Here is a 20,247-nt window from a genome sequence, read left to right as displayed (position 1 = left end):
AAGTCTCTCTGCTCCTAATTTAGTTCCTCATGTCTGGCTGCGCTAATGCCTAAAATCCCGCTAAGCCCACTGGGTTAAGAGTTACACTTGCTATGGTTCCAGAGGAGAGGAAACACAGTAAGTCAGGAAAAGCTCTGGGCAGGTGAATTTGTCAGGTTTCCCTTGGGGCAGGTGGGATCTGGAATGGCAGAGTGGTGTCCTGGTAAACCTGTGATGGCACGGAGGGTAGAAAGCACTCATTTAGAGTGTTTGCCACTTTCCACGGTGTAAATACTCCTGCTTTGGATGATTTCAAGCCACCAAAGTTTTAACACCTGCCTGGCTGATTTCCTGAAAATTTTACAATCAGCTGTCACAAGCTAGAGTGGCCTAACTCCAGGACACCACTACCCAGGCAGAAGGGAGAATGGAGATTGACATACAGAACCAAGAAGGGAGGTGCAGGGCAGAGAAGGCAAGAGTTTCCTGAGTCTCACTCAGATATGTAGAATATTTTTCCCCTTTCACAAAGAAGCAAAGGAAGGAGAGACCAGCATTCACATTTAGGTATTGTTGTTTCCAATCAATTACACACATACATGGGAGAAAATTTCAGCGTGTCCCCCTCTGACACCAGATCCTCAGTTCTCCTCTCCAGAAGCAACTAAAATTCTCAATTACCACTGTATCCTTTTAGAAATATATTCTGTATATGCCAGCGTGTGTGTGTGTGCATGTCCCTTTTCAAAACTAAATGGTAATATACTGAACAACTTACTTTTTCATTTAATAATATATTTACATTATTCTTCCAGGAAAAGATACATAAATGCGTTATGTACTTTTAATGGCTGTATAGTGTTCCTTCTATGTATGTGCTATACTTTAACAGTTTCCTCACTGATGAGCATGTAAGTTTTTTCAGTCTTTTCTGTTATAAACAAATGATGTGATGAATATCCTTGTATATATACATTTGTGCACACATGTAGGCATTCCTATAAGTGAAATTTCATGATCAAATGGTATATACCCTTTTTGTTTCTGATGGATTTTTTCCCTCCCAAGAGGTTATATGAATTTACATTCCCACCAACAAGTCATGAGAGTGTCTTTTCCCCACATTGGTGCCAACACAGTGTATTCTCAAAATCTGAGACCAGCATTTGTTAAGGGCATACTCTGTTCTCATACTTGGCATGAGTTCTCTTATTTCAGGCAGGTTTATTCACAGAAGAGGAAACTGGGCCTCATGGAGACCTAGCAACTTGCCCCAGGACAGGTCTCTGTGACCTGTCTCCACTCCTCCCTCTTTACCATGTTGACTGCCTATCCGCTCCAGGCTCACTGCTGTCAGTCCAGCGCAGGAAGAGTGTAAAGTTCCCCACAGAGCCCAAAAGCCTAGGACACAGCCCCAGCATCTCTCTTTTGCTTCCCTGTTTTTTGCTTTATTTCCAGAAGTTTTGCTCATTCAGTGCTGCCCAATGATCACTCAGTCAGCCTGACCACCCTTTTAATAATTTCTGCTACTGATACAAAACGAGCCCAAACACAAACATAACTTTGGACTCAGCCCAGTGTACAGTTACCTTCTTGGTGATATGGTTTCCAGGGACATTTTGTGACATCAAAGCAGGGACCACCTGTATTCCAAAATGAGCTTGATTGGTTTTTCACTGGAGAATTCAAAACAAATTGCTGTCCTTTTGAAAAATAGCCTTTGCCTCCAAGTCTATCTCAGATAGAAAGCTTGTCTTTTCCTGTATGTCTTTCAAATAGTCTACACTCACACACATTCCCTCTGGGTCACAGAGAGAATATGTCCTCAGATGTTGCCAAATTATGGTTACACTCAGGTAGCAGATGTTTAGGGGCTGGTTAATCTTTGGGGAAATTGCCTTGAGAGGAGAGGAAGTAAAAGCAAAGATTCCTATGAACGACGTGGAGATTGCCAGCCAGGAGGAGGAGAAAGGCGGAGGGAGATGGGAGGAGTGGAAGGCAGGGAGGCAGGGAGAGAGAGAGTGCGAGGAAGACAGACTGGGGAAAATAAACCGTGCACTTAGGACGACAGCGGGAAGGGAGGCTTGGAAGCGGGGTTTTCTGGCTTTAAATGTCCGCCTGGCGTCTGGCTGGTGCTCCAGTGCTCCGTGAGGATGTGGGCGGAGGGCCAGTCCGAGGGGCTGCAAACACTGGGAATAGTGGTGGTCCTGTGCTCCTCTCTGAAACTTTTGCACTACCTCGGGCTGATTGACTTGTCAGACGGTAAGCGGACCCTCGAGCTTCCCTGTCTTATATTAGCGTGTTTTTCAGCTTAGGTTGTTGTGAAAGTAGTTTAGAAAATGCACGTAAAGTAGCGCGGAGACCCGAGAGATTTGAAAAAGCCCGGCTAGAGCAGAGCGATATGGATCCCCGCCCTCCTCACATCGCCCCAGTGGTGCGCTGTCCGTGGTTCTGAAACGTGGCTCCTGGAGAGTTGGGGAGCGCGAGGGGAGTTAGGATCTTCTCTTCCGGCTCTACGTGCGCGTGAGTCTTGATGGATTACTAGCTGTGTGAAACTAGCACAATATGTCACAATCCTCTCTCGAAGTGTCTGATAACTATTTATATTGTTCGTAGGAGCCAATGACTTTTACAAGACATTATGTTGATTAACTTTAAGACGTAGCTGGGAAGATTATGGTGGTAAAAATGTTTGTAAGATGCTAATCATTGTGCCTGACAATTAGAAGACATTTAACAAATCTCAGTTCCTTTCCCCAACCCTTAACCTCCTCCCTCCTAAGAACCCATACTCTAAAACAACCTCATCACCTGTGACTTTAGCTTCCATTCCTTAGTAAGAATGCAGTTAAAAATTTAGAGTAACTATGTTGTTTATGACTAAAAAGTTAGTGGTTTGGTTTCCAAAGTTAAAAGGGCTCAAGAAATGAAGAGTATTTTCTTCCCCCTCGTGAGATTTTGTTCCAAATAGAACATAGTTTTTCTATATGATTCTTCTCACATAAAATTAGGCTCCTGGAAAGATTCCACTTTTGATGAGCCATGCATTAAACAAGACCAGCCTCCAACGACATATATTCAATGTATATACAATGCACATTCAATGTATATTCTTTCATAACTGTATGGCGTAGACAGAATTTCTCTTCCAAGAGGTATCACATGCCGTAACCATACATCATAATGAAATACATTAGTAGACAAAAGACTGGCTAAAGTACCAACCAAAGCTGAGCTAGACCAGATTAAACTGCAGAATGATGTTGTTGGGTGAGCTCTGAACTAGGAGTCAAGAGACCTGGTTTCTATCAATGATCTGTCTCTGTTTAACCTTGGCCAAGTCATTTTTTTAATCTGGATCTCAGTTTCCTAGGAGAATATTGATGATTTTTTATCTCTGCCTCCTGCAATTCTAGAGTGACCCAAAAGTTTCTTTATATTCAGTTTTGTGATGGGGTGGTAAGGCAGTCACTGAGGGCTTCATCCCTGCTTCAACAAAACCACTTCCACTTTATCTGTTCTATGTGTTAGCACTGTATGTAAGAACTTTTTAAGCTTCAGCTAAAATTTAGTGAATCTATGAGTCTATGATCGTGTTTCCTTGAGATTTTGAAAGTGGAAGCACATTCAGAAAACTTCTTTCTTAAAAACCACCTGAAATCTACAATCTGGAAGAATAGTTCTGTGCACACATACAGACTTTTTCCGGCCCTCACTCTCTTAGACGTGCCCTTCTAAAACTCCAAACTCAGCTTGCCAGTCCATCACAGTTGAGCAAAGCCCCGCTTTCCACCAGATCCCAAGAGATGATGTTGCATCCCTGCTCAGAGCTTCAGAGCAGATACCCACTGAGATTACAAATTAATGCAAGAGCTTCCGCCTTCTTTATATGGCTAAAGATGCAGTGGAAATACGACCCTGCTCTTCCTTTCCATCTTCAGAGGTATCCATCTCTCTTCTCTGCTTTATCTTCTCAAACTTACAGCTTTTGGTTTTATCACCACAGAAGATATCAGTTATTCATCCGACATTATAATGATGAGAGTGTTAAGGTGAAATGTAAAGAACGTATGTTTAAGACTACCTCCAGGAACCCCTGGTGAAGGAAGGAATTAATATCTATTCAGCACCTACAATTTCCCAGGTATAGTCTTCTAGGTCCTTTTATATACATGAGCTAATGTAACCCTCAAAATAACACTCTAAGGAAGAAAATTACACAACACTGGAAAGTAGATGTCATTGTTCCTTTTATATAAGGAAGAAGACAGGTTTAGAAGAGTTACATAAAATTTCCAAAGATACAGCGATAGCAACAAGGAGGTATTTCCCTCTGAAATTTTGCCCTCTGTTCTCGACACCAAGTGCCTCAATAAGCCAACCCAGATAGGGTCTGTGGTCTGTCATTAAGTCTATACCACAAATAAGCTCTAATGCTAGAGCCCTCACCATATAGAGTGCCATTTTTAATGTGTATGTGATATGGGAAACTCTGTTTACCCATTTGATTATTAAGGGGAGAATACTATCTCCTACTAAATACGCTGGGACCAATGTGATGTGGTCAATTTAAAGAGAGTGGTAGACCATCTCTGAAGAACCCATCAGTAGTCTTTCTTAGGCCTTTTGTCTTGTTCTTGTTTTATCTTTTAGTGGTAATTTAGAAATAGCATAGATATTGAGCCTAGAGTCAAAAGAGCTGGGTCCAATCCTGGATGTGCCATTTATCAGTTGTGCAACCTTGGGCAAGTCTCATTTTTTCTCTAGCTTTCACTTTCCTCATTTGTAAAAATAAAGAAATATGAATGATGGTTGTGTCAATCTCCTAGAGATGCTGTAACAAATTACTTCAAATTGGTTGACTCAAAACAACATAAATTTATTCTCTCACAACTCTGGAGGCTAGAAGTCCAAAAGCAAGGTGTTGGCAGGGCCATCCTCCCTCCGAAGCCTGTAGAGGAGAATCCTTCCTTGTCTCTTCCAGTTTCTGGTAACCCCAGGTGTTCCTTGGCTTGTGACAGCATCACTCCAACCTCTGTCTCCATCTTCACATGACCATCTTCTCCCTGCTGTCTCTGTCTTCACACGGTATTTCCCTCTTCTTATAAGGACACTAGTCATATTGTATTAAAGCCCACCTTAATGACCTCATCTTAACTTGATTCTATCTGCAAAGCCTCTATTTCCAATAAGGTCACATTCACAGGTACCAGGGGTTAGAACTTCAACCTATCTTTTTGGATGACGTAATTCAACCCATAACAGTAGTGGTAGTGCTGCATGTTGTTGTTGTAAGGATTAAATGAAGTGTCACATGAGGAAGTACCAAGCTTATTATCTGTCGCATAGTGGGTACTTCATAAATGCTTAATTCTTTTTCAGCCTTAGAGCATGCCAATCAAATGAATACACTACTCCTCAGGGAAAAAAAGACAAAACCCATGCTTTATGTCTTTGGTTTAAGACCATCAGTCCTCTTGGGCAGTATAATCCTTCCCTTTGGATTTGGAAGTTGCCAGGGAAACTTCCAGATTAGGAAGGCTGGGATGGCTTTTCTCCATTATGCTATGTCACCGCACATACCCAGCCTTCACTGCCAGGGCCTGCTAGTCAGTCGAGCTCATCACCACTTCCACCAAAGTAAGGACAGCAGAGCCTGCACAGAGGAGAAGATCAAGGCAGGGGCGTGGAGGAGACACACAGGTAATGCCCCCTAGAAGGTTCAGGGACCATTACCAGTTAATTCTCTACCTCTCTTCTCAGCTGCTGCTCTTGAGCCAGCCTTATACAACTTTACCCTCATTAGATAAGAGTCCTCTTTCCCCAAAGCATCATGTCTACTGGCTCTGCCATGGTAACTTCAGATGTGATTCACTCTTCCAGGTCAAGCATCGACTGAAGCAGCGAGGCACACATCAGCATTTCACAAAGTGGGTTCTCCTGCTGCCGTATCTTATATCTGTCTAAACATAGGGTCATTTTGCTATGTCTCTGACCACAAAATGTTCACAAAATCAGGAATATCACAGGCTATGCCAGAACCACAGCCAAAAATAATAGCAATAATAATAACTTGACAAGCTCTTGGGGGAACCATGAGAATTCAGGTGTGTTTTTGGGGGTCTTTAGAGAGAGTCAATTTTCTACGTATTCTAAATTGTATGAAACATGTGATATTACTCTGGAGGTTTGCTGGATCCAATTGATGGCAAAATATTTGGAATATGGTTCATATGAAGCCAACTACCCAGACATAACCAGCTTTAAGCATTTCTTATGGGCTTAGTGCCTGTCTAGTACTTTATAGTTTAAGAAACCGTTGCCCATCCAGTGTTTGACTTGAACAGCAGAGAAATCTTGTGAGATATAAGAGCTTATTTATTATTGAACTAATTTTATAGTTTTAAAAAAACTGCGGCTCTGGAGCTTTGACTTCAAGGCCACATGGCTAGGAAGTAACAATTTCAGGACTCAATTCAAGTCCTCTGAGTCCCACCCCAGAGCACTTTCCAATGTCCAATTGCAGCAAAACTTGCACTTAAACTGTGCCTGGAACATCAGAATATCACTGTTTCTACTCATTGAATATTTGTGTTATTCCTCTTGGTGAAATACACATAACCTCATACAGTTAGGCTGCCGTGGGCTGAATCATGGCCATCCAATGGTATCAGGTCCTAAATCCTGTAACCTGTAAATGCCACCTTATAAAGAAAAGGTTCTTTGCAGGTGTGATAAAGTTAAAGATCTTGAGATGAGGAGATTATCCTGAATTATGTGGGTGGGTCCTGTATGCCATCATAAGCATCATAAAAGACAGGCAGGCAGTGATAAGACAGAGACAGAAGAGGAGAAGGCGATATGAAGATAGAGGCAGGGATTGGAGTGATGTGGCCACAAGTCAAGGAGTGCTAGCAGCACCAGAAGCTGGAAGAGGCAAAGAATGGATTCTCCCCTAGCGCCTTGAAGAGGAGTATGGCCTTGCTGATAAATGTGTGTGTGGGTGCATGCGTGCGTGGTGTGTGTGTATATATATGAATCTCCAGAGTTTATATACCTTTCCACCACTGAATAAACAAAGTAACCTGGGTGGATTACTCCTCTATAACCTTAGCCCTAAAGTTTCTTTTCTCTTTTTCCTCTTTCTACCTCCAGATTTGGTTAGTTATTTGTAATTCTTCTGTAGATACACTTGAAATCGTACCCTTAATCCTTGATTACTTAAATATTGGCTTTTAGCAGTGTCTCTTGCCCACTTTCTCTGAAAATCAGAAGACAAGGACACTTTTACTTCATCTACTTCTCTCATCTTTTCCTCCACCTACCAAATCTGCTCATTATCTTATCATTTCCACATCGTCAAGGTTTATCATGCTCCCGGAACACACCTCTTTCAGGCTGATGGGAGGGGTTTCCTCGGATCTCTCAGCCCCCATGAGGACAACCCCATCTCCTGCTCCAGGTGGGCTCCCAGTTCTGTCTCTAAAGCTTCTCTACGTGTTTGAGCAGCAAGAAGACAGCCAGGTTTCCCCTCCTCCAGCCAGGCGAGTGCTTCTGTGTTGAGAAGCTTTCCCGGTCCTTTGGATCTCAAAGGGATATCCAGAGTGCCCAGGTCTAGGCAGCCACCCCTTCTCTCAGCCACAGCCTGAAGGCTCCCAACCTGATCAACAAAAGGACACTGACTTCAGGGCCCCTCTGCTCCCTACCCACCTTCCCCAAACCCATCCAGCGCAAAAGGCAGGCCAGATTTGCTGGCGTCGCATGGCTAGGATTTTGCAGTCTGTTATAGTAAGCATGATAAACTTCTAAAAATTTATTTTTCTATCCAAGATCATAGATTCTGAGAAAAAGTCAGGCCCACATACAAGTCAAAGCAACTGTCTATGATTAGTTTGAGGTTCTTCAGAGGAAGAAAAACAAAATGATCAACTCACCTGATTCGTAAAAACGTGTTTCCTATTTATTTTCACTCAATTACACAAGTAATCCGTGAGCGGATGCTTGCTTTTTAAATAGTGGCTTACAATACAGATGAAGTGAAGTGCCCGCAGCCTGCGCTGACTGCCCACTTTCATCCCCAGTGCTATGTGCTCCTGTGAGCTGGTGCTCAGAGGCTAAAGATAACGATGCAGATTCCCGAGTCCTGACACAGAAGGATCACCACCCAATTTTTATATTAAGAAACATGAATACAAAATCTATTTAAGGAATAAAATAAACCTGCTTAGAATGTCCATGATATTTTCAACTATAGAAGAAACTGGAGAGAAAGGAGAAGAGGAGAAATAAGATAGAAAGGAGAGAGATGGGAAAAAAGAGAGGAGAGAAGAGAGAGATGGACGGAAGTGGCAGTGAGGGGATGGGGACAGAGAGGGGCACTAACAGGAGGACATTCAGCCAGTTCTGATTCTCCAGGTCACTTGGGTGTCCAGTGAGTTGCACCCTATAATCGCTGGCCTTTGCAGTTGACTTAGCTAATTAACAGCTTACGAAGTGCTCTTTGTGGTTCAGCCTCCAGACACTCTATGCCGCAAAGCCAGTCACAGCAGCCTGCCTCCCCTTGAGCTGTGGCCAGAACACCATCCCTGCAGACAAAACCAGCCCCAGGGAGGAACCCAGCCTTTGTCTCCAAGGTCCGTGAACCTGGCTGTAAAGAACAGTCTGTCTGGTTACTTCCTCAGGCATCTCTCGGGCTGGGCGTCTGAGGTTTTCTAGAATAAAGAGCTCAGTGTTTTGTTTAGCATAGTCAGTTCAGTCCTCCGTTGAGCCAATGCCCTTGAAATGCATAAGCACTGCAGTCTTGTTCCTGTATTGCTCTCAAGGCAACATTTAAAGATTGAAAAGTCAAAGCTGTCCCTGGATTCCTCATCCCCACCCTCACCTTCTCTCTCCGTGCCGCTCGTCTTCTCTCTGTCCAGCCCCGGGGCCCCAGACCTCCCTCACACTCCTCAAGGCCTTGTCTGTGATGCCCGCTCAGCTCGTCCTCCCCTTAATACTCTCCCTGACTTTCCTGCTTTTAACCCATCTCCATCAAAGCTTACCCGGCCTGTGTTCCATTCCTTCTGCACGCTGACTGACCTCAACTTACTCCCGGAAAGCAGACCCTGCTTAGGCAATCATTTTGTCAGTGAATTGGGGTGTGAAGAGCCTGAGTAAAATCTTCTTTTTTTAAATTATGGTGCTAACATAGTATACTGGCTTTCAACTCTTAGCTGCTGTCACGTTCGCTTATTTTAAAAACTAGAGAGAAGATGGTTGAGGTGATCCCCTTGGGTCGCTGTAAACTGTGCCTCCCGAGGGAATCAACTTTAAGAGAAGAGTTGGTTCTGGCCCCAAGAACAAACATTTGTTGAATGAATGAACGAATGAATCCAGGAATGCCTTTATCCTGCAGACAAGGTGGAAACTTGGGGAGGGGCTAAGACAGTGATTGTGTCTGCCCTGTTCACCACAGATTCCTTCTGCTCAGCACATGCCCAGCGGGGGGTAGATGCTCAGTAAGTGTCAAATGAATAAACAAGTAACTAATGAATGACAGGCCCAGGAGTTTATCTCCAAAGCCTCCTGACAACGCAGAATGCATTTGGGGCCCAAGACAAAGACTTCCCACATCCCTGGCAAAGACCCACATGCCACGCTTCACACACAGTTACTTCTCGCTCCTCTCCAGTGGGCCTTTGTTTCCTCCAAAGCAGGCTCCTTCTCCAAACCTCTCTACTCCCTTCCTAATACACATCCTAATTATTTACAGAAGCTTGCTCGTCCCCTCTGGCCTGCCCTGGGGTTATCCCCTGATATTTCAGAGAATATTCCAAGAATAGAGCAAGTTCTCCTACTTAACAAATACATACTCGGCAAAAGCTGGTGAATGGATTAATGCACAAATTAATTACCATCCTTTTCATAGCAAAGGACCTGAGCATCCTTTCAAGCCCAACCCTGGGGCACCCCCATTGCTATTTCTGTGAGGTTAGGAAAAGAGCCGGGGAGGTATGCCCACAGACCTAGACTCCAGCCTCAGCCAGTCCCTCCGCGTCCCTCTCTGGGCTCACTCTGGCCCAGAGACGAGCAAGTTGAATTAGATCAGTGGTTTCCAAATGGTGATCTACAGAATCCCCTTAAGGACCACTGTATGGGATTTGGAAAGGAAAATGACATTCTTCTCACCTCCCAGTTTAACCCCAGCGTCTGATTGCTTTCATCTGTTTTCCATACTTAGCCTCCATGCAAAATTTTCCTTGACTAAAGAATTCCTTGCCTTTATAGAAATTCGAAAACCACTGGATGATATCTAAGGTCTGTCCAGCCTTGAAGTTTTCATGATCCCATGATTCCACTTTACGTAAGAAGACCTAGGATGTACTTGCTTCCAAGGTGGACAGAAGGGATATGACCCAGCCAGGGCCACAGCATTTCTCTATGGCACCATCACCATGACAACCAACCATCAGTTAAGAGGCCTTATGTGTGCACTGGTCCTGAGCCACAACCCCCAGAACACTGGAGCCAGCAGCAGCCATAAAACATAGAACTAACGAGCAATGGTCCTGTTCACGTGGCTGCTAGAGTCTAAGTAAGTGGAGGATGTGTCGCAAAAGCCAAGATGAGGTCACCACGCACCTGGCATCAAAAAGGCATATTTCATAAAATGTTTAGCTGGATAGGACCTCAAAGGGCTTGGAAGTGATCTAGTGTCATGGAAGTAGCCCTGGAAACGGAGTCACAGGCCAGAATTTAAACCTCAGCTCTGCCATTTTTTGACTAATGACTTTGGGCAAGGTACTTAACTCCCATGAGTCTGAGTCTCCTAATCTGTAAAATGGGGTTATGTGACCCCCCCTTGCAGGATGCGGGAGGATTTGTTGAAAGAAATTTTGTGAGAGCATTTGGCTCAGAGCCAACACTATAAATATTCCACGAGGTCACACACCAGTGCCCTTATCCTTCTGTTATCCTCAGCTCAGCACTGCTATGGGCTGAGAGGCCGCTGGTGCCTGGGGAGCCAGCGGGGCCCCCGAGGCTTCTGCCTCGGTTCCCAGTGCTTCAGGGGTGCGGTCCTGGAGGGGGCGCTGAGACACCACCCGAGAGTCTCGCTCGCAGGAATTCAATATAGAAAACACATTAAGACCTGTTTACATGGAAGTGCTGTTTATAATTATTGCTCCCTACGGGATATTCCCCCACTGCTTCCTCCAATCCTGTTTTAAACTGCTCCTCTAATAGAGCTTTCTTGGCTTCCCCGAGGGAGACATTCACAGATGCTAATAGAGACATAATTCAAAAATTGCTTGATATACATGCCCTCAATTTTCCCCAAGAACCACCTAAGTAAAGATCCCCAAACATGCAACGCACTCAGTGGCCAGATGCAATTAAACATGCATGGTATTAAAGGTACCGGCTGCAGCTCAGCCAGGTCTGCAGTAAGCTGCAGCGGTCAGGGCACTTTATACTCGGAGCCCCCCGAGGCCAAGTGCAGCAGGAAAGAAGCAGGCTGCTGGGAGGAAGCCTTGGAGGACCCCTCCTCTCGAGTGTCCACTCCAAGCCTTTCCAGACAAGGCCAGGAGGCTTTTAAAAACCCTCCAGGTCTGAAGAAGCAAAGAATCAACCCTCAGCAGCTCCAGGAATAATGACTTCCATCTCTCTGCCATGTAAAGGGGAGAGAGAAGGCAGAAAGGAGCCAGGCGCAACATTGCAACATTGCAACATTGTGTTGCAACATTATGTAAGCAGCACTGCATTCCAGAAAGGGAGGTCTGGGTCCAGATCCAGGGCGGCGGGACAAGCGCTCACTCTCTGTGGGACCCCAGCAGAGGGGCATAAGCTTTCTGAGACTCGGCCTGTCTGATGCCAACTGGGTATGCTAATATCACCTCCACCTCCACCTCCGGGGTTTGCTGGGAAGATAAACGGAGATTAACAAATGCGAAAGCACTTAGCATATCTTTACATAGTAGGAATTCGTTAAACTTTCTTTCTATAAATCTTCTCTTGCCTGAATATGCAGGCCTTGGACATCCTTATATGCTCGTTAAACAAAAAGATGAATGTTGAGCCAATCCTAAACATACTGAAATTAGAAAATTAAAAGGAGTAAAGGAAGATCAATTAAAAGAAGTTTGACTTACCCAAAACTAATAAACTTAATGAAACTTGGTATCTCAAGAGGAAATTAATATAAATTGAAAATAGCATAGGTTCAAGGTAGCTTTAGAGAAATTTCTAGAGACTAGATCCATAATTGATTAATAAACTAAAAATACAGAGAGAATTGCCGAAGGCTAAAAAAGCAGAAATCCAGTGCCCCTGCTCCCACCCACTTTTTCCTGCAGAAAGACTAGAAGCCCAGAGAAGGGAAATGCCCAGCCCAGCAAAGAACACTGAACCAAGGCTTGAGGGATGCGGCTCAGTGTTCTTGCCCTTGCACTGGCCTCCCGGGGGACAGGCCAGCCCTCCTACACATTGTCCCTTAAAGATGGTGCCAGATTGACACCCAGGCAGGTGACCCAGAGCTCAGTTGACCACCCCACCATCCTCACACAGGAATACATGGGAGGGGAAAGGAAAGGAGCCACGTCTGCTGCACACCTACTATGTGCCTTGTCCTGAGTGTCCACCTAATCCTCAGGAAGACCCTGAGAAGGGTATCCTTCTCATACGAGGAAATGACATTGGGCAAGTGACATAATTACAGAAGCCACACAACGATTGTGTGACTGGTATAGAATTCAAGCCAAACCCCCTGGGCACAGCATTCAACTCTTTCTACTTCTCCAGCTGTACAGATGCAAACATCTGCATCTTTCCACTTCTCCAGCTGTACAGACAAACAACTGCATCTTTCTACTTTTCCAGCTGTACAGATGCAAACATCTGCATCTTTCCACTTCCCCAGCTGTACAGATGCAAACATCTAACCACAGAAGGCTCTCAGTTAACATGACCAGATTTTAATTGACATGAATGAGCTTCAATCAAACTATAAATGCTGAGATTTTTCAATTACATAAAGTATTTGAAAGACCCCATAAATTCTCCTGTCATATACAGCTAGTTACAGTGACTGCAGCGGGCACTTTTGATTTTTGCTTGGGGGAGGGATTAGCAAGCAGAAAATTAGGGGGCCTTAGGAAGGGCAGGCAGCTGCGAAGAGGGAAGGCGGCGGGGACAGGCTGGAGCCAGTCCTGCCCCGCTGGTTTTCACCTTCACCGTGTGGCTCTTGGCTGGTGCCTTTGCAGGAACCACAGCTGGAAGCACCCCAGTTCACTCCCGAGGAGAACTTCAGACTCTTGGGGCAGATCTAACACTAACAAGAATCCCAGCCTGGCCCCTCCGGGATGACAGATGCTGTTGCTCTCGGATGGGGAAAAGGCTGAAGTGCTCTCAGCCAAAGACCTCAATTTATCTTCAGGACAATTTTAATTGGAAACCTCGCCTCGCTGCTGCCCACTTTTTCAGAAGTAATTAGAATGCTAATCTATAAGAAAGATGTCTATTAAAAATAAATTAATAATAGATAATACATTTTGGCTTACATTTTGAATAATATGGCCATCCCATCTTAAAGTAAAAAAATCATATATTTTTAATAAGCCTGAGCCATGTTTCCCTATGAACCACCGATGGTTCATTTTTATTATCCATAAAGAGACATTATGGGTAAGTTTTTTTTTTAAATGGCAAACCAGAACCTTAGAACTGCTCTCTTTTGGAGATCTCCAAGCACTCTCTGAGCATCAGGACTTCCTCCTGTCATCACAGAGCCTGAGATGGAGAGATGGCCCCTATCAGCCTCTAACACACTCCTCATCCTCAGACCTTCACCCCTGATCAGACAGAAGCGTGTGGCAAAATCAAAACCAAACACAGTTCAAATTCCAACTGTGTCACTTGAAACTCATAACCAAGCCCTAATGGCCTAGCAAATGGGCATTTATAAAATAATCCTCATGAGGTTGTTTAAGGAGGGTGTAACTGAGGGTGTGAAATGCATTGGACACAGCAGCTTGCCCCGAGAGGCTCTTTAGATGTCCCTTCCTCTCCTGTCAACAGCTAGAACCATGAGGAACGTCTGAAGCTGTTACACACACGTGCCCATGCACATAACCTGGCATTGTACACACAAAGAGAACAAATATGTTCTGTCCATTTGACGAACATCCACGAGCCCTCCCGTAAAAAGCTGCTGAGTTTGGAGAACAAATAATTCTGAACTATGCTAAGAAGATGAAATGTGTAGACTACAAGGGTGGTAACTAGCTCTTCTTCCAGCACTGATAATCAGGTTGTTGACTTACAATAGCCAAAGGTAAGTCAGCATTCACTAAACTCATTCTCCATAACAGCCCCATTGCTGGTTCCAGGGGTACAGAAAGATGTGTGACACAGGTGTCTCGTCCTTCTCCACCATAGGACACGGTTCCCCCATCCACTCAACTGCTCAAGTCTAGAAAATCTTCCTTCTCACCTCTCGGTTCCTTCCCCTCACACCTCCTCCCCTACGTCAGCAAGTCTGGTGGATTCTCTCTGCCAGATTCACAATCTGCCTCTCATCTGTCTCCCTCAACGTCAACATCATCGCTCAGCCAGTTGCAACACTCTTCTAGCAGGTCTTTCTTCCGCATCTACTAAAAACAAAATAAAACAAAACAAAAAACTCTTATTGAAATATAATAAGCACCAGAACCCATGTAACTAACACCCAGATATTAAAAAAAAAAAAAGAGGACGACCATGACAGCATCCCAGAGGCCCCCTGTTTGCTGCGTTCCAGTCACTCCTTGCCAAGGATAACTTCTGTCCTGACTTGTAACAGCACAGATTAATCTTACTTGGTTCTGCACTCTATATTCGTCTATATTGTTGGATGCTCTTGTAGTCAATTCATTCATGTCACTGTGTAGTATTTCATTGTATGAATATGCTAACAATTTGTTGTTTATTTTACTGTTGATGGACACTGGGGTGAGTTTCGGGTTTGGGGAATTATAAACTTGATACCTCTGCTTCCTGTTGCTTTAAAGATAAAAATCTGAACTTGACTGATCTGATTGTCACCATCTTCCCTGACAACACTTCCTCCGTTGGGGGTTCTGCTCCACCACTTGGTTCCTCGAAAGGCTAGCTTGCTCTCCTCTCATGATACTCGCACCTGCTGTTCCCTCTCCCTGAGACTCCTTCCCTACCACTCTTTCTCATCCTTATGCTTCAGCTCACATGTCTGCAAACTCTCCTCCCCCCGAACTTAAATTAGATTCCTTCTTATTTTCCTTCTTCATGCTGCCCTCATTCTTTTCCTTCACGACACTTAAGAATATTCATAACTGCATATTCATTTTGTGCAATTATTTGTTTAACGTGTCAGTCTTGCTGAATGGAGGACTTGCCTAACTTATTTGTGACCATGTTACTGGCACCTGGAACAGAATAGGAGCTCAATATCTAGTTGTTAAATGAGTGACAGAACGTCCCATACCCTCAAGGAGCCCATGGTCAGGAGAGACAGAAAAGCCTTTCTGTATCCTACCATGCAAAGTGATGGACGCTGCAGGAGAGGGATCTTGTCGTACTGACGCTGTCTGTGGAAGACAGAAAAACTTCCCTTTCAGAGGAAGTAGCTCTTGAAATGACATTTAATAGAGGGCTGCACAATGTACAACTCCAGCAGGCACCATTCACACTGTAATCTAAATAGTGCCCCCTGGAGGTGTACAATGCAATGGGATAGGGTTGAAGGAAACCCAGGAAATGACCCAGCAGAGAGGGAAGGAATCAGGGCCCAGATGAAGGCAGGAGCATGTACACAGGTATGAAAGTGTCACCCAGGAAGTCGTGTTGGGGGAGGAGCAAGTACTTGCAGAGAGTGAGTGTGTGTGTGCAGCAGGGTGACAGTGGGTAGGAGAGAAGCAACAGACAAAACCTGAAAGCTAAGCAGGGGGTAGCTCATGAAAGCCCTTGAATGCTTCTTAAAGACCATGGCCTTTCTCCTGCAGGCAGTGGGGGGCCATGGAAGGCTTTAAAGTGAGGGACATATTCAGATGGATTTCCTTTGAAGACCTTGTTAGCTCCTTCCCCAGAGCCTCTACACAGGAGGTTCCTGGAAAGCTTCACCTCGTCTTCCCTCCCCACTTGGAATGTCATACACACACACCCTCCTCCCCATCTAGTAAGCTCCCACTCCCTTAGATTGCAGCCCCCCCCACTCCCTCAGGGACGCCTTCCCTGACAGCCTGCATTACACCAGCGCCCCCTGTGACTCCCTCCCACAGCACCAACTGGCTGCCCCCTGCAGCACTTCTCACAGGTCTAAATTTATATTTGTGTCTGTGATTCTTAGGTTAAGTCCTTCATGAACCAAACCATAGTCTCAAAGCGCCTGGCTTGTACTAGATGCTCCATAGTTATGTGCTCTCAGAATGACTGTTTTACAAAGGTCCTTCTGCCTGTTCATACCGGGAACCCATCGGTAGGGTTGAGCCTACAGGGTGGGGGCTGGAGCTTTGCAGAGTCTTGGGGAGAGATGCTGAACATGTGAAATTGAGTCCCAGGGGTGTTAGTGCCCGATACCCAAGCCAGGAAATGTTAAAGTGGGCATTTGAACCCACATCTGTCTGACTGCAGAACCAAACTCTATTGGCTGTATTTTCTTGTTTACTGTATTCTTGATGCTCTGGCATCTGGGGCCTTGATCCTGGAGAGACTGCCCTTCCCAGAGCTAGCTAATTCCTAAGGATAGCAAATGACTGCCCTGCAAGTGTGCCTTAATCAACCAACCAACCAATCCAGAGCCCACACCCCAACCATCTCCTCTATCTGACTCTCGCACAGCAAGCCAATATTCCCTCTGCCCTAAATCATCCCAGGGCCAGGGACCAGACAACTAGGGACCAATCCTATAGCCCAGAGGTTGCCAAAATTATTCGAGCATTCCAATCCTAAGCTTCCTCAACATGCCTATCCTGCCTCACTCATTCCTTCCCATGAAAACCCCAATAAAGGCTCTGGGCCATGCTGTCCCCTCTCCATTCTCTGTCTCTTGACCAACCCTGGTGCTTCCCTGTGTGGCTCTGCACAGCATGCAATGCCTCCCGTTTCTAGGAATCTGTGAGGATAAACGTCTTCCTTCAAGGCAGTCATTTCCAGGTCTGCATGTCTTACTCTGTCTGATTAAAACAAATCCCAGGTACAAATTTTAACACAAAAACCCTTTAACGCATTCAGGTGTCCCAGAGTCCTAACTCCTCGAGGATGCAAATGTGCAGTGAATGCCTTTCTGATCCTTGTGGCTCCCAACGCGGCATCCGGCACTGAGAAGGTGCATGAATGTTTGCAGATAATGAACAAGAAGCTCTCGGGAGCTGTCATCTCCCAAGAATCTGCTTTAGCCCCACCTCAGGCCCGGGCGTGGAGCTTCTCCAATGGCCTCGGGACCAACCAGTTTTACAAATTATCAACATCTCCCCATTAGCTGTTGCGATATTAAATTGTGTGACTGGAAATGAATGAATAATCCCAGGGGCATGTGAGGGAGACCAAGCAGCAGGAATTTAATAACAAGTCCTGCCCTCTCTCCAAGCGGAAGGTCTCCCTAATTAAATATTAAAAATCTATCCACACAGCTACAGCGAAAAATTGCTTTTTCAGCAGCGTGGCTTTCAGACACTTCCTCAGAAGACCCAGGTGCTGTGGGAATGCCCTCTCGGGGATCAGGTGAGGGAGCAAGAGAAGCAGCACGTGACAAGCACTGACGGGTTTAGGCCAAGTTACAGGCGCTTCACGTGCCTTGTCACCTTTGGTCCTCATGAGGCCCATGGGACGTGGGTGAGGTCGCATCCAGGTGTCAAGTGGAATTTGAATCCAGTTCTCCGTGGTTATAAAGCTCCTGTGATAAAATGCAGCCGGTAAGACCAGGGGCTTTGGCGTCAGGCAGTCCTGGATCTGAGTCCCAGGTCTGTTTACTACCTGTGCGGCCTTGGGCAGCTTACCTCACACCTGCTAGTCTCAGGTTCTCTGGCTTTAAAGGGCGGCGGTGTGGAGCTCACAGGGTCTGCGGAGGGTCACCTGAGATAAGGGACATGGAGCACAAGATGCAGGCCTGGGACCTAGGAAATGCTTCCACGGCGTCAGCTACTGTTCTGATCAGTGGAAGACCCCCCAACATCCCCACCCCCAGCCTCCAACATCTCAGAAATGCCTCCCCCAGGATGGAGGGCATCCTGTCTAACCCACTGCCTCTAGCCAGGCTGTGTCTCTTTTTCTTCACAGGTCAGAGGAGAGTTATGAGGAATTGTTAACATTTATTGAGCGTATAATTCGTGCCAGTTGCACTTCCATTTATTATCTTGTTTAAATCTCACAAGAGGCCCTGCAAAGTCGGGATTATTCCCACCATTTCCCAGTGTTGAAATTAACACCGATAAACATAACGTGTTGCCGAGGCTACACGAAGATCTCCGAGCGGGAGGCGCTCCACCCTCACCTGCCTGGCGTTTCAGGCTCCGCCACCTCAGAGGAGGTGGCCCCCACGGCCCCGCTGGGCTCTGGGCTCCACCCACCCCTAACCGCAGGGCCTCTGAGGTGCTCCACATTTGTCCTTTAAGTTGACTTTAAAATAACCTTTATGGATTTCTTCTTATTAGAAATGTGTACTTACTCATTGCAGAAAACATAGAAAATACACATAAGCAAGAAGAACATAACAGCCATTGATAAGCCCAACCCTCAGAGATAACCACTGCTAAAATTTTTGTATATGAAATCCTGGAGATAGATAGATAGATAGATGATAGATAGATGGACAGATAGATAGACAAATCGATAGAAATTTTACAAAACCTGCTTTTTTCCACTTCTGGGAATTTTTCTGAGAAATAATCTGAAATGCATACAGGTTTACCCACATCCCTGCTCCTGATGCTACTGATTCCCACCTTCCTAGATTTTCCTTCAAAAATTATCACGCCTATTTTGCATATTTAATCTCTCCCTTTCAATTACAACTACCAGGATCTGTTTCCTCCTGCCAATCCTGGGCTACCTGAAATAAGGATAGAGGAGGAAGTTACTGATTAGCTAGAAAAAAATCTTACAGTCCCAAGAAATTTTCTCCAGCCTTATGGTATTTTTATTTTTATTTTTTTTTTTGGAGGAAGATTAGCCCTGAGCTAACTGCTGCCAATCCTCCTCTTTTTTTGCTGAGGAAGACTGGCCCCGAGCCAACATCCACGCCCATCCTCCTCCACCCTACATGTGGGATGCCTACCACAGCACGGTGTACCAAGCAGTGCCAGGTCCGCACCCGGGATCCGAACTGGCGAACCCCAGGCCGCTGAAGCGGAAGGTGCAACCACAACCATTGCGCCACAGGCCGGCCCGCCTTATGATGTTCTTGCTGCCATGGAGGTGGTGTCAGGTCTCCAGCCAAACCTGACTCAGCCTTTGGCATTCTAACTAGGAATCACCAGGCCCTTCGGTATCCCAGCTGAAACTTCAAATATCTCAAATTGTACGTTATTTTACCCGAGAAGGAGAAATAGACTTTCTTCCCTTGCCCTCACTTGCAGAGACCTGGGACCGAGGCTAAGGTCTCAGGCCTGTCTGATTCCTGGAAACTCTGTACCGCAATGAGCCAGCAAGGAGAGAAGGGACGGAAAGCCTTCAGGCAGAGAGCTGGCCCTGCAAAACCCTTCTGTATGCACCCCGACAGGTGGGGAAGGGCCGAGTATGTCTCAGTTCTCTTATGATTAATGTCAGACCTCCTCGGGTGATTCTTATTATAACTCATAAGTCTCCACTGGCTCTCACAAAATTAAGCCCTCTGTACTGTACCTGTTTTGCTGTTTGCCATCCCTAAAGCTGTTAACAGAGCCTAAGTGCCTAACACTCTGCCCACGTCCTAGACTCCAGACAGCCTGGCCTTCTCTCGTCTCCGAGAGCCGGCCTCTCTTCCCACCCCAGGGTCCTTGGAAAGGCTGTCCCCTCCCCTGCCCATTGGGCTCTCCCTCACTCTCCACCTGCCCAGCACCTTCTCCTCCCTCTGGCTCGGCCTCCGGCCTGCCACAGAGAAGCCTTGTGTTACAGTTAGGTCTTCCTGTTTAAGTTCCCACGGCAACCCATACCCTGCCTCCATAGCACTTTGCTCAATTATAATTCAAAAAATATTCACATAACATCTGCCTCCCCCAGGGGACACACATCACTGCCGTTCCCATTTGATTGGCCAGCACCAGTCACATGATCGCACCTCACTTCAAAGGGGCAGGAAGAGCA

At 45.7% G+C, this 20,247-nt stretch overlaps 1 protein-coding gene across 4 annotated transcripts in view; it reads left to right on the top strand.

Moving 5' to 3' along the window:
- The window catches only part of KCNIP1 (potassium voltage-gated channel interacting protein 1), a 344,476-nt gene that overhangs the window by 295,962 nt on the left and 28,267 nt on the right, over positions 1–20,247 (top strand). The window contains exon 1 of one of the 4 annotated variants that reach the window (XM_070570360.1): positions 1,941–2,241. The exons of the other annotated variants lie outside the window; for them this stretch is intronic. Within the exon in view, the coding sequence (XP_070426461.1) occupies positions 2,133–2,241 (109 nt within the window). The 5' untranslated portion in view covers positions 1,941–2,132. Of the gene's footprint in view, positions 1–1,940; positions 2,242–20,247 lie in introns of those variants that run through there. 4 annotated transcript variants of the gene reach the window in all.

This window comes from Equus przewalskii, chromosome 13 (assembly GCF_037783145.1).
Source record: "Equus przewalskii isolate Varuska chromosome 13, EquPr2, whole genome shotgun sequence".
In the NCBI taxonomy this organism is placed as follows: Eukaryota; Metazoa; Chordata; class Mammalia; order Perissodactyla; family Equidae; genus Equus; species Equus przewalskii.
This window is presented reverse-complemented; position numbering and strand designations above follow the sequence as displayed.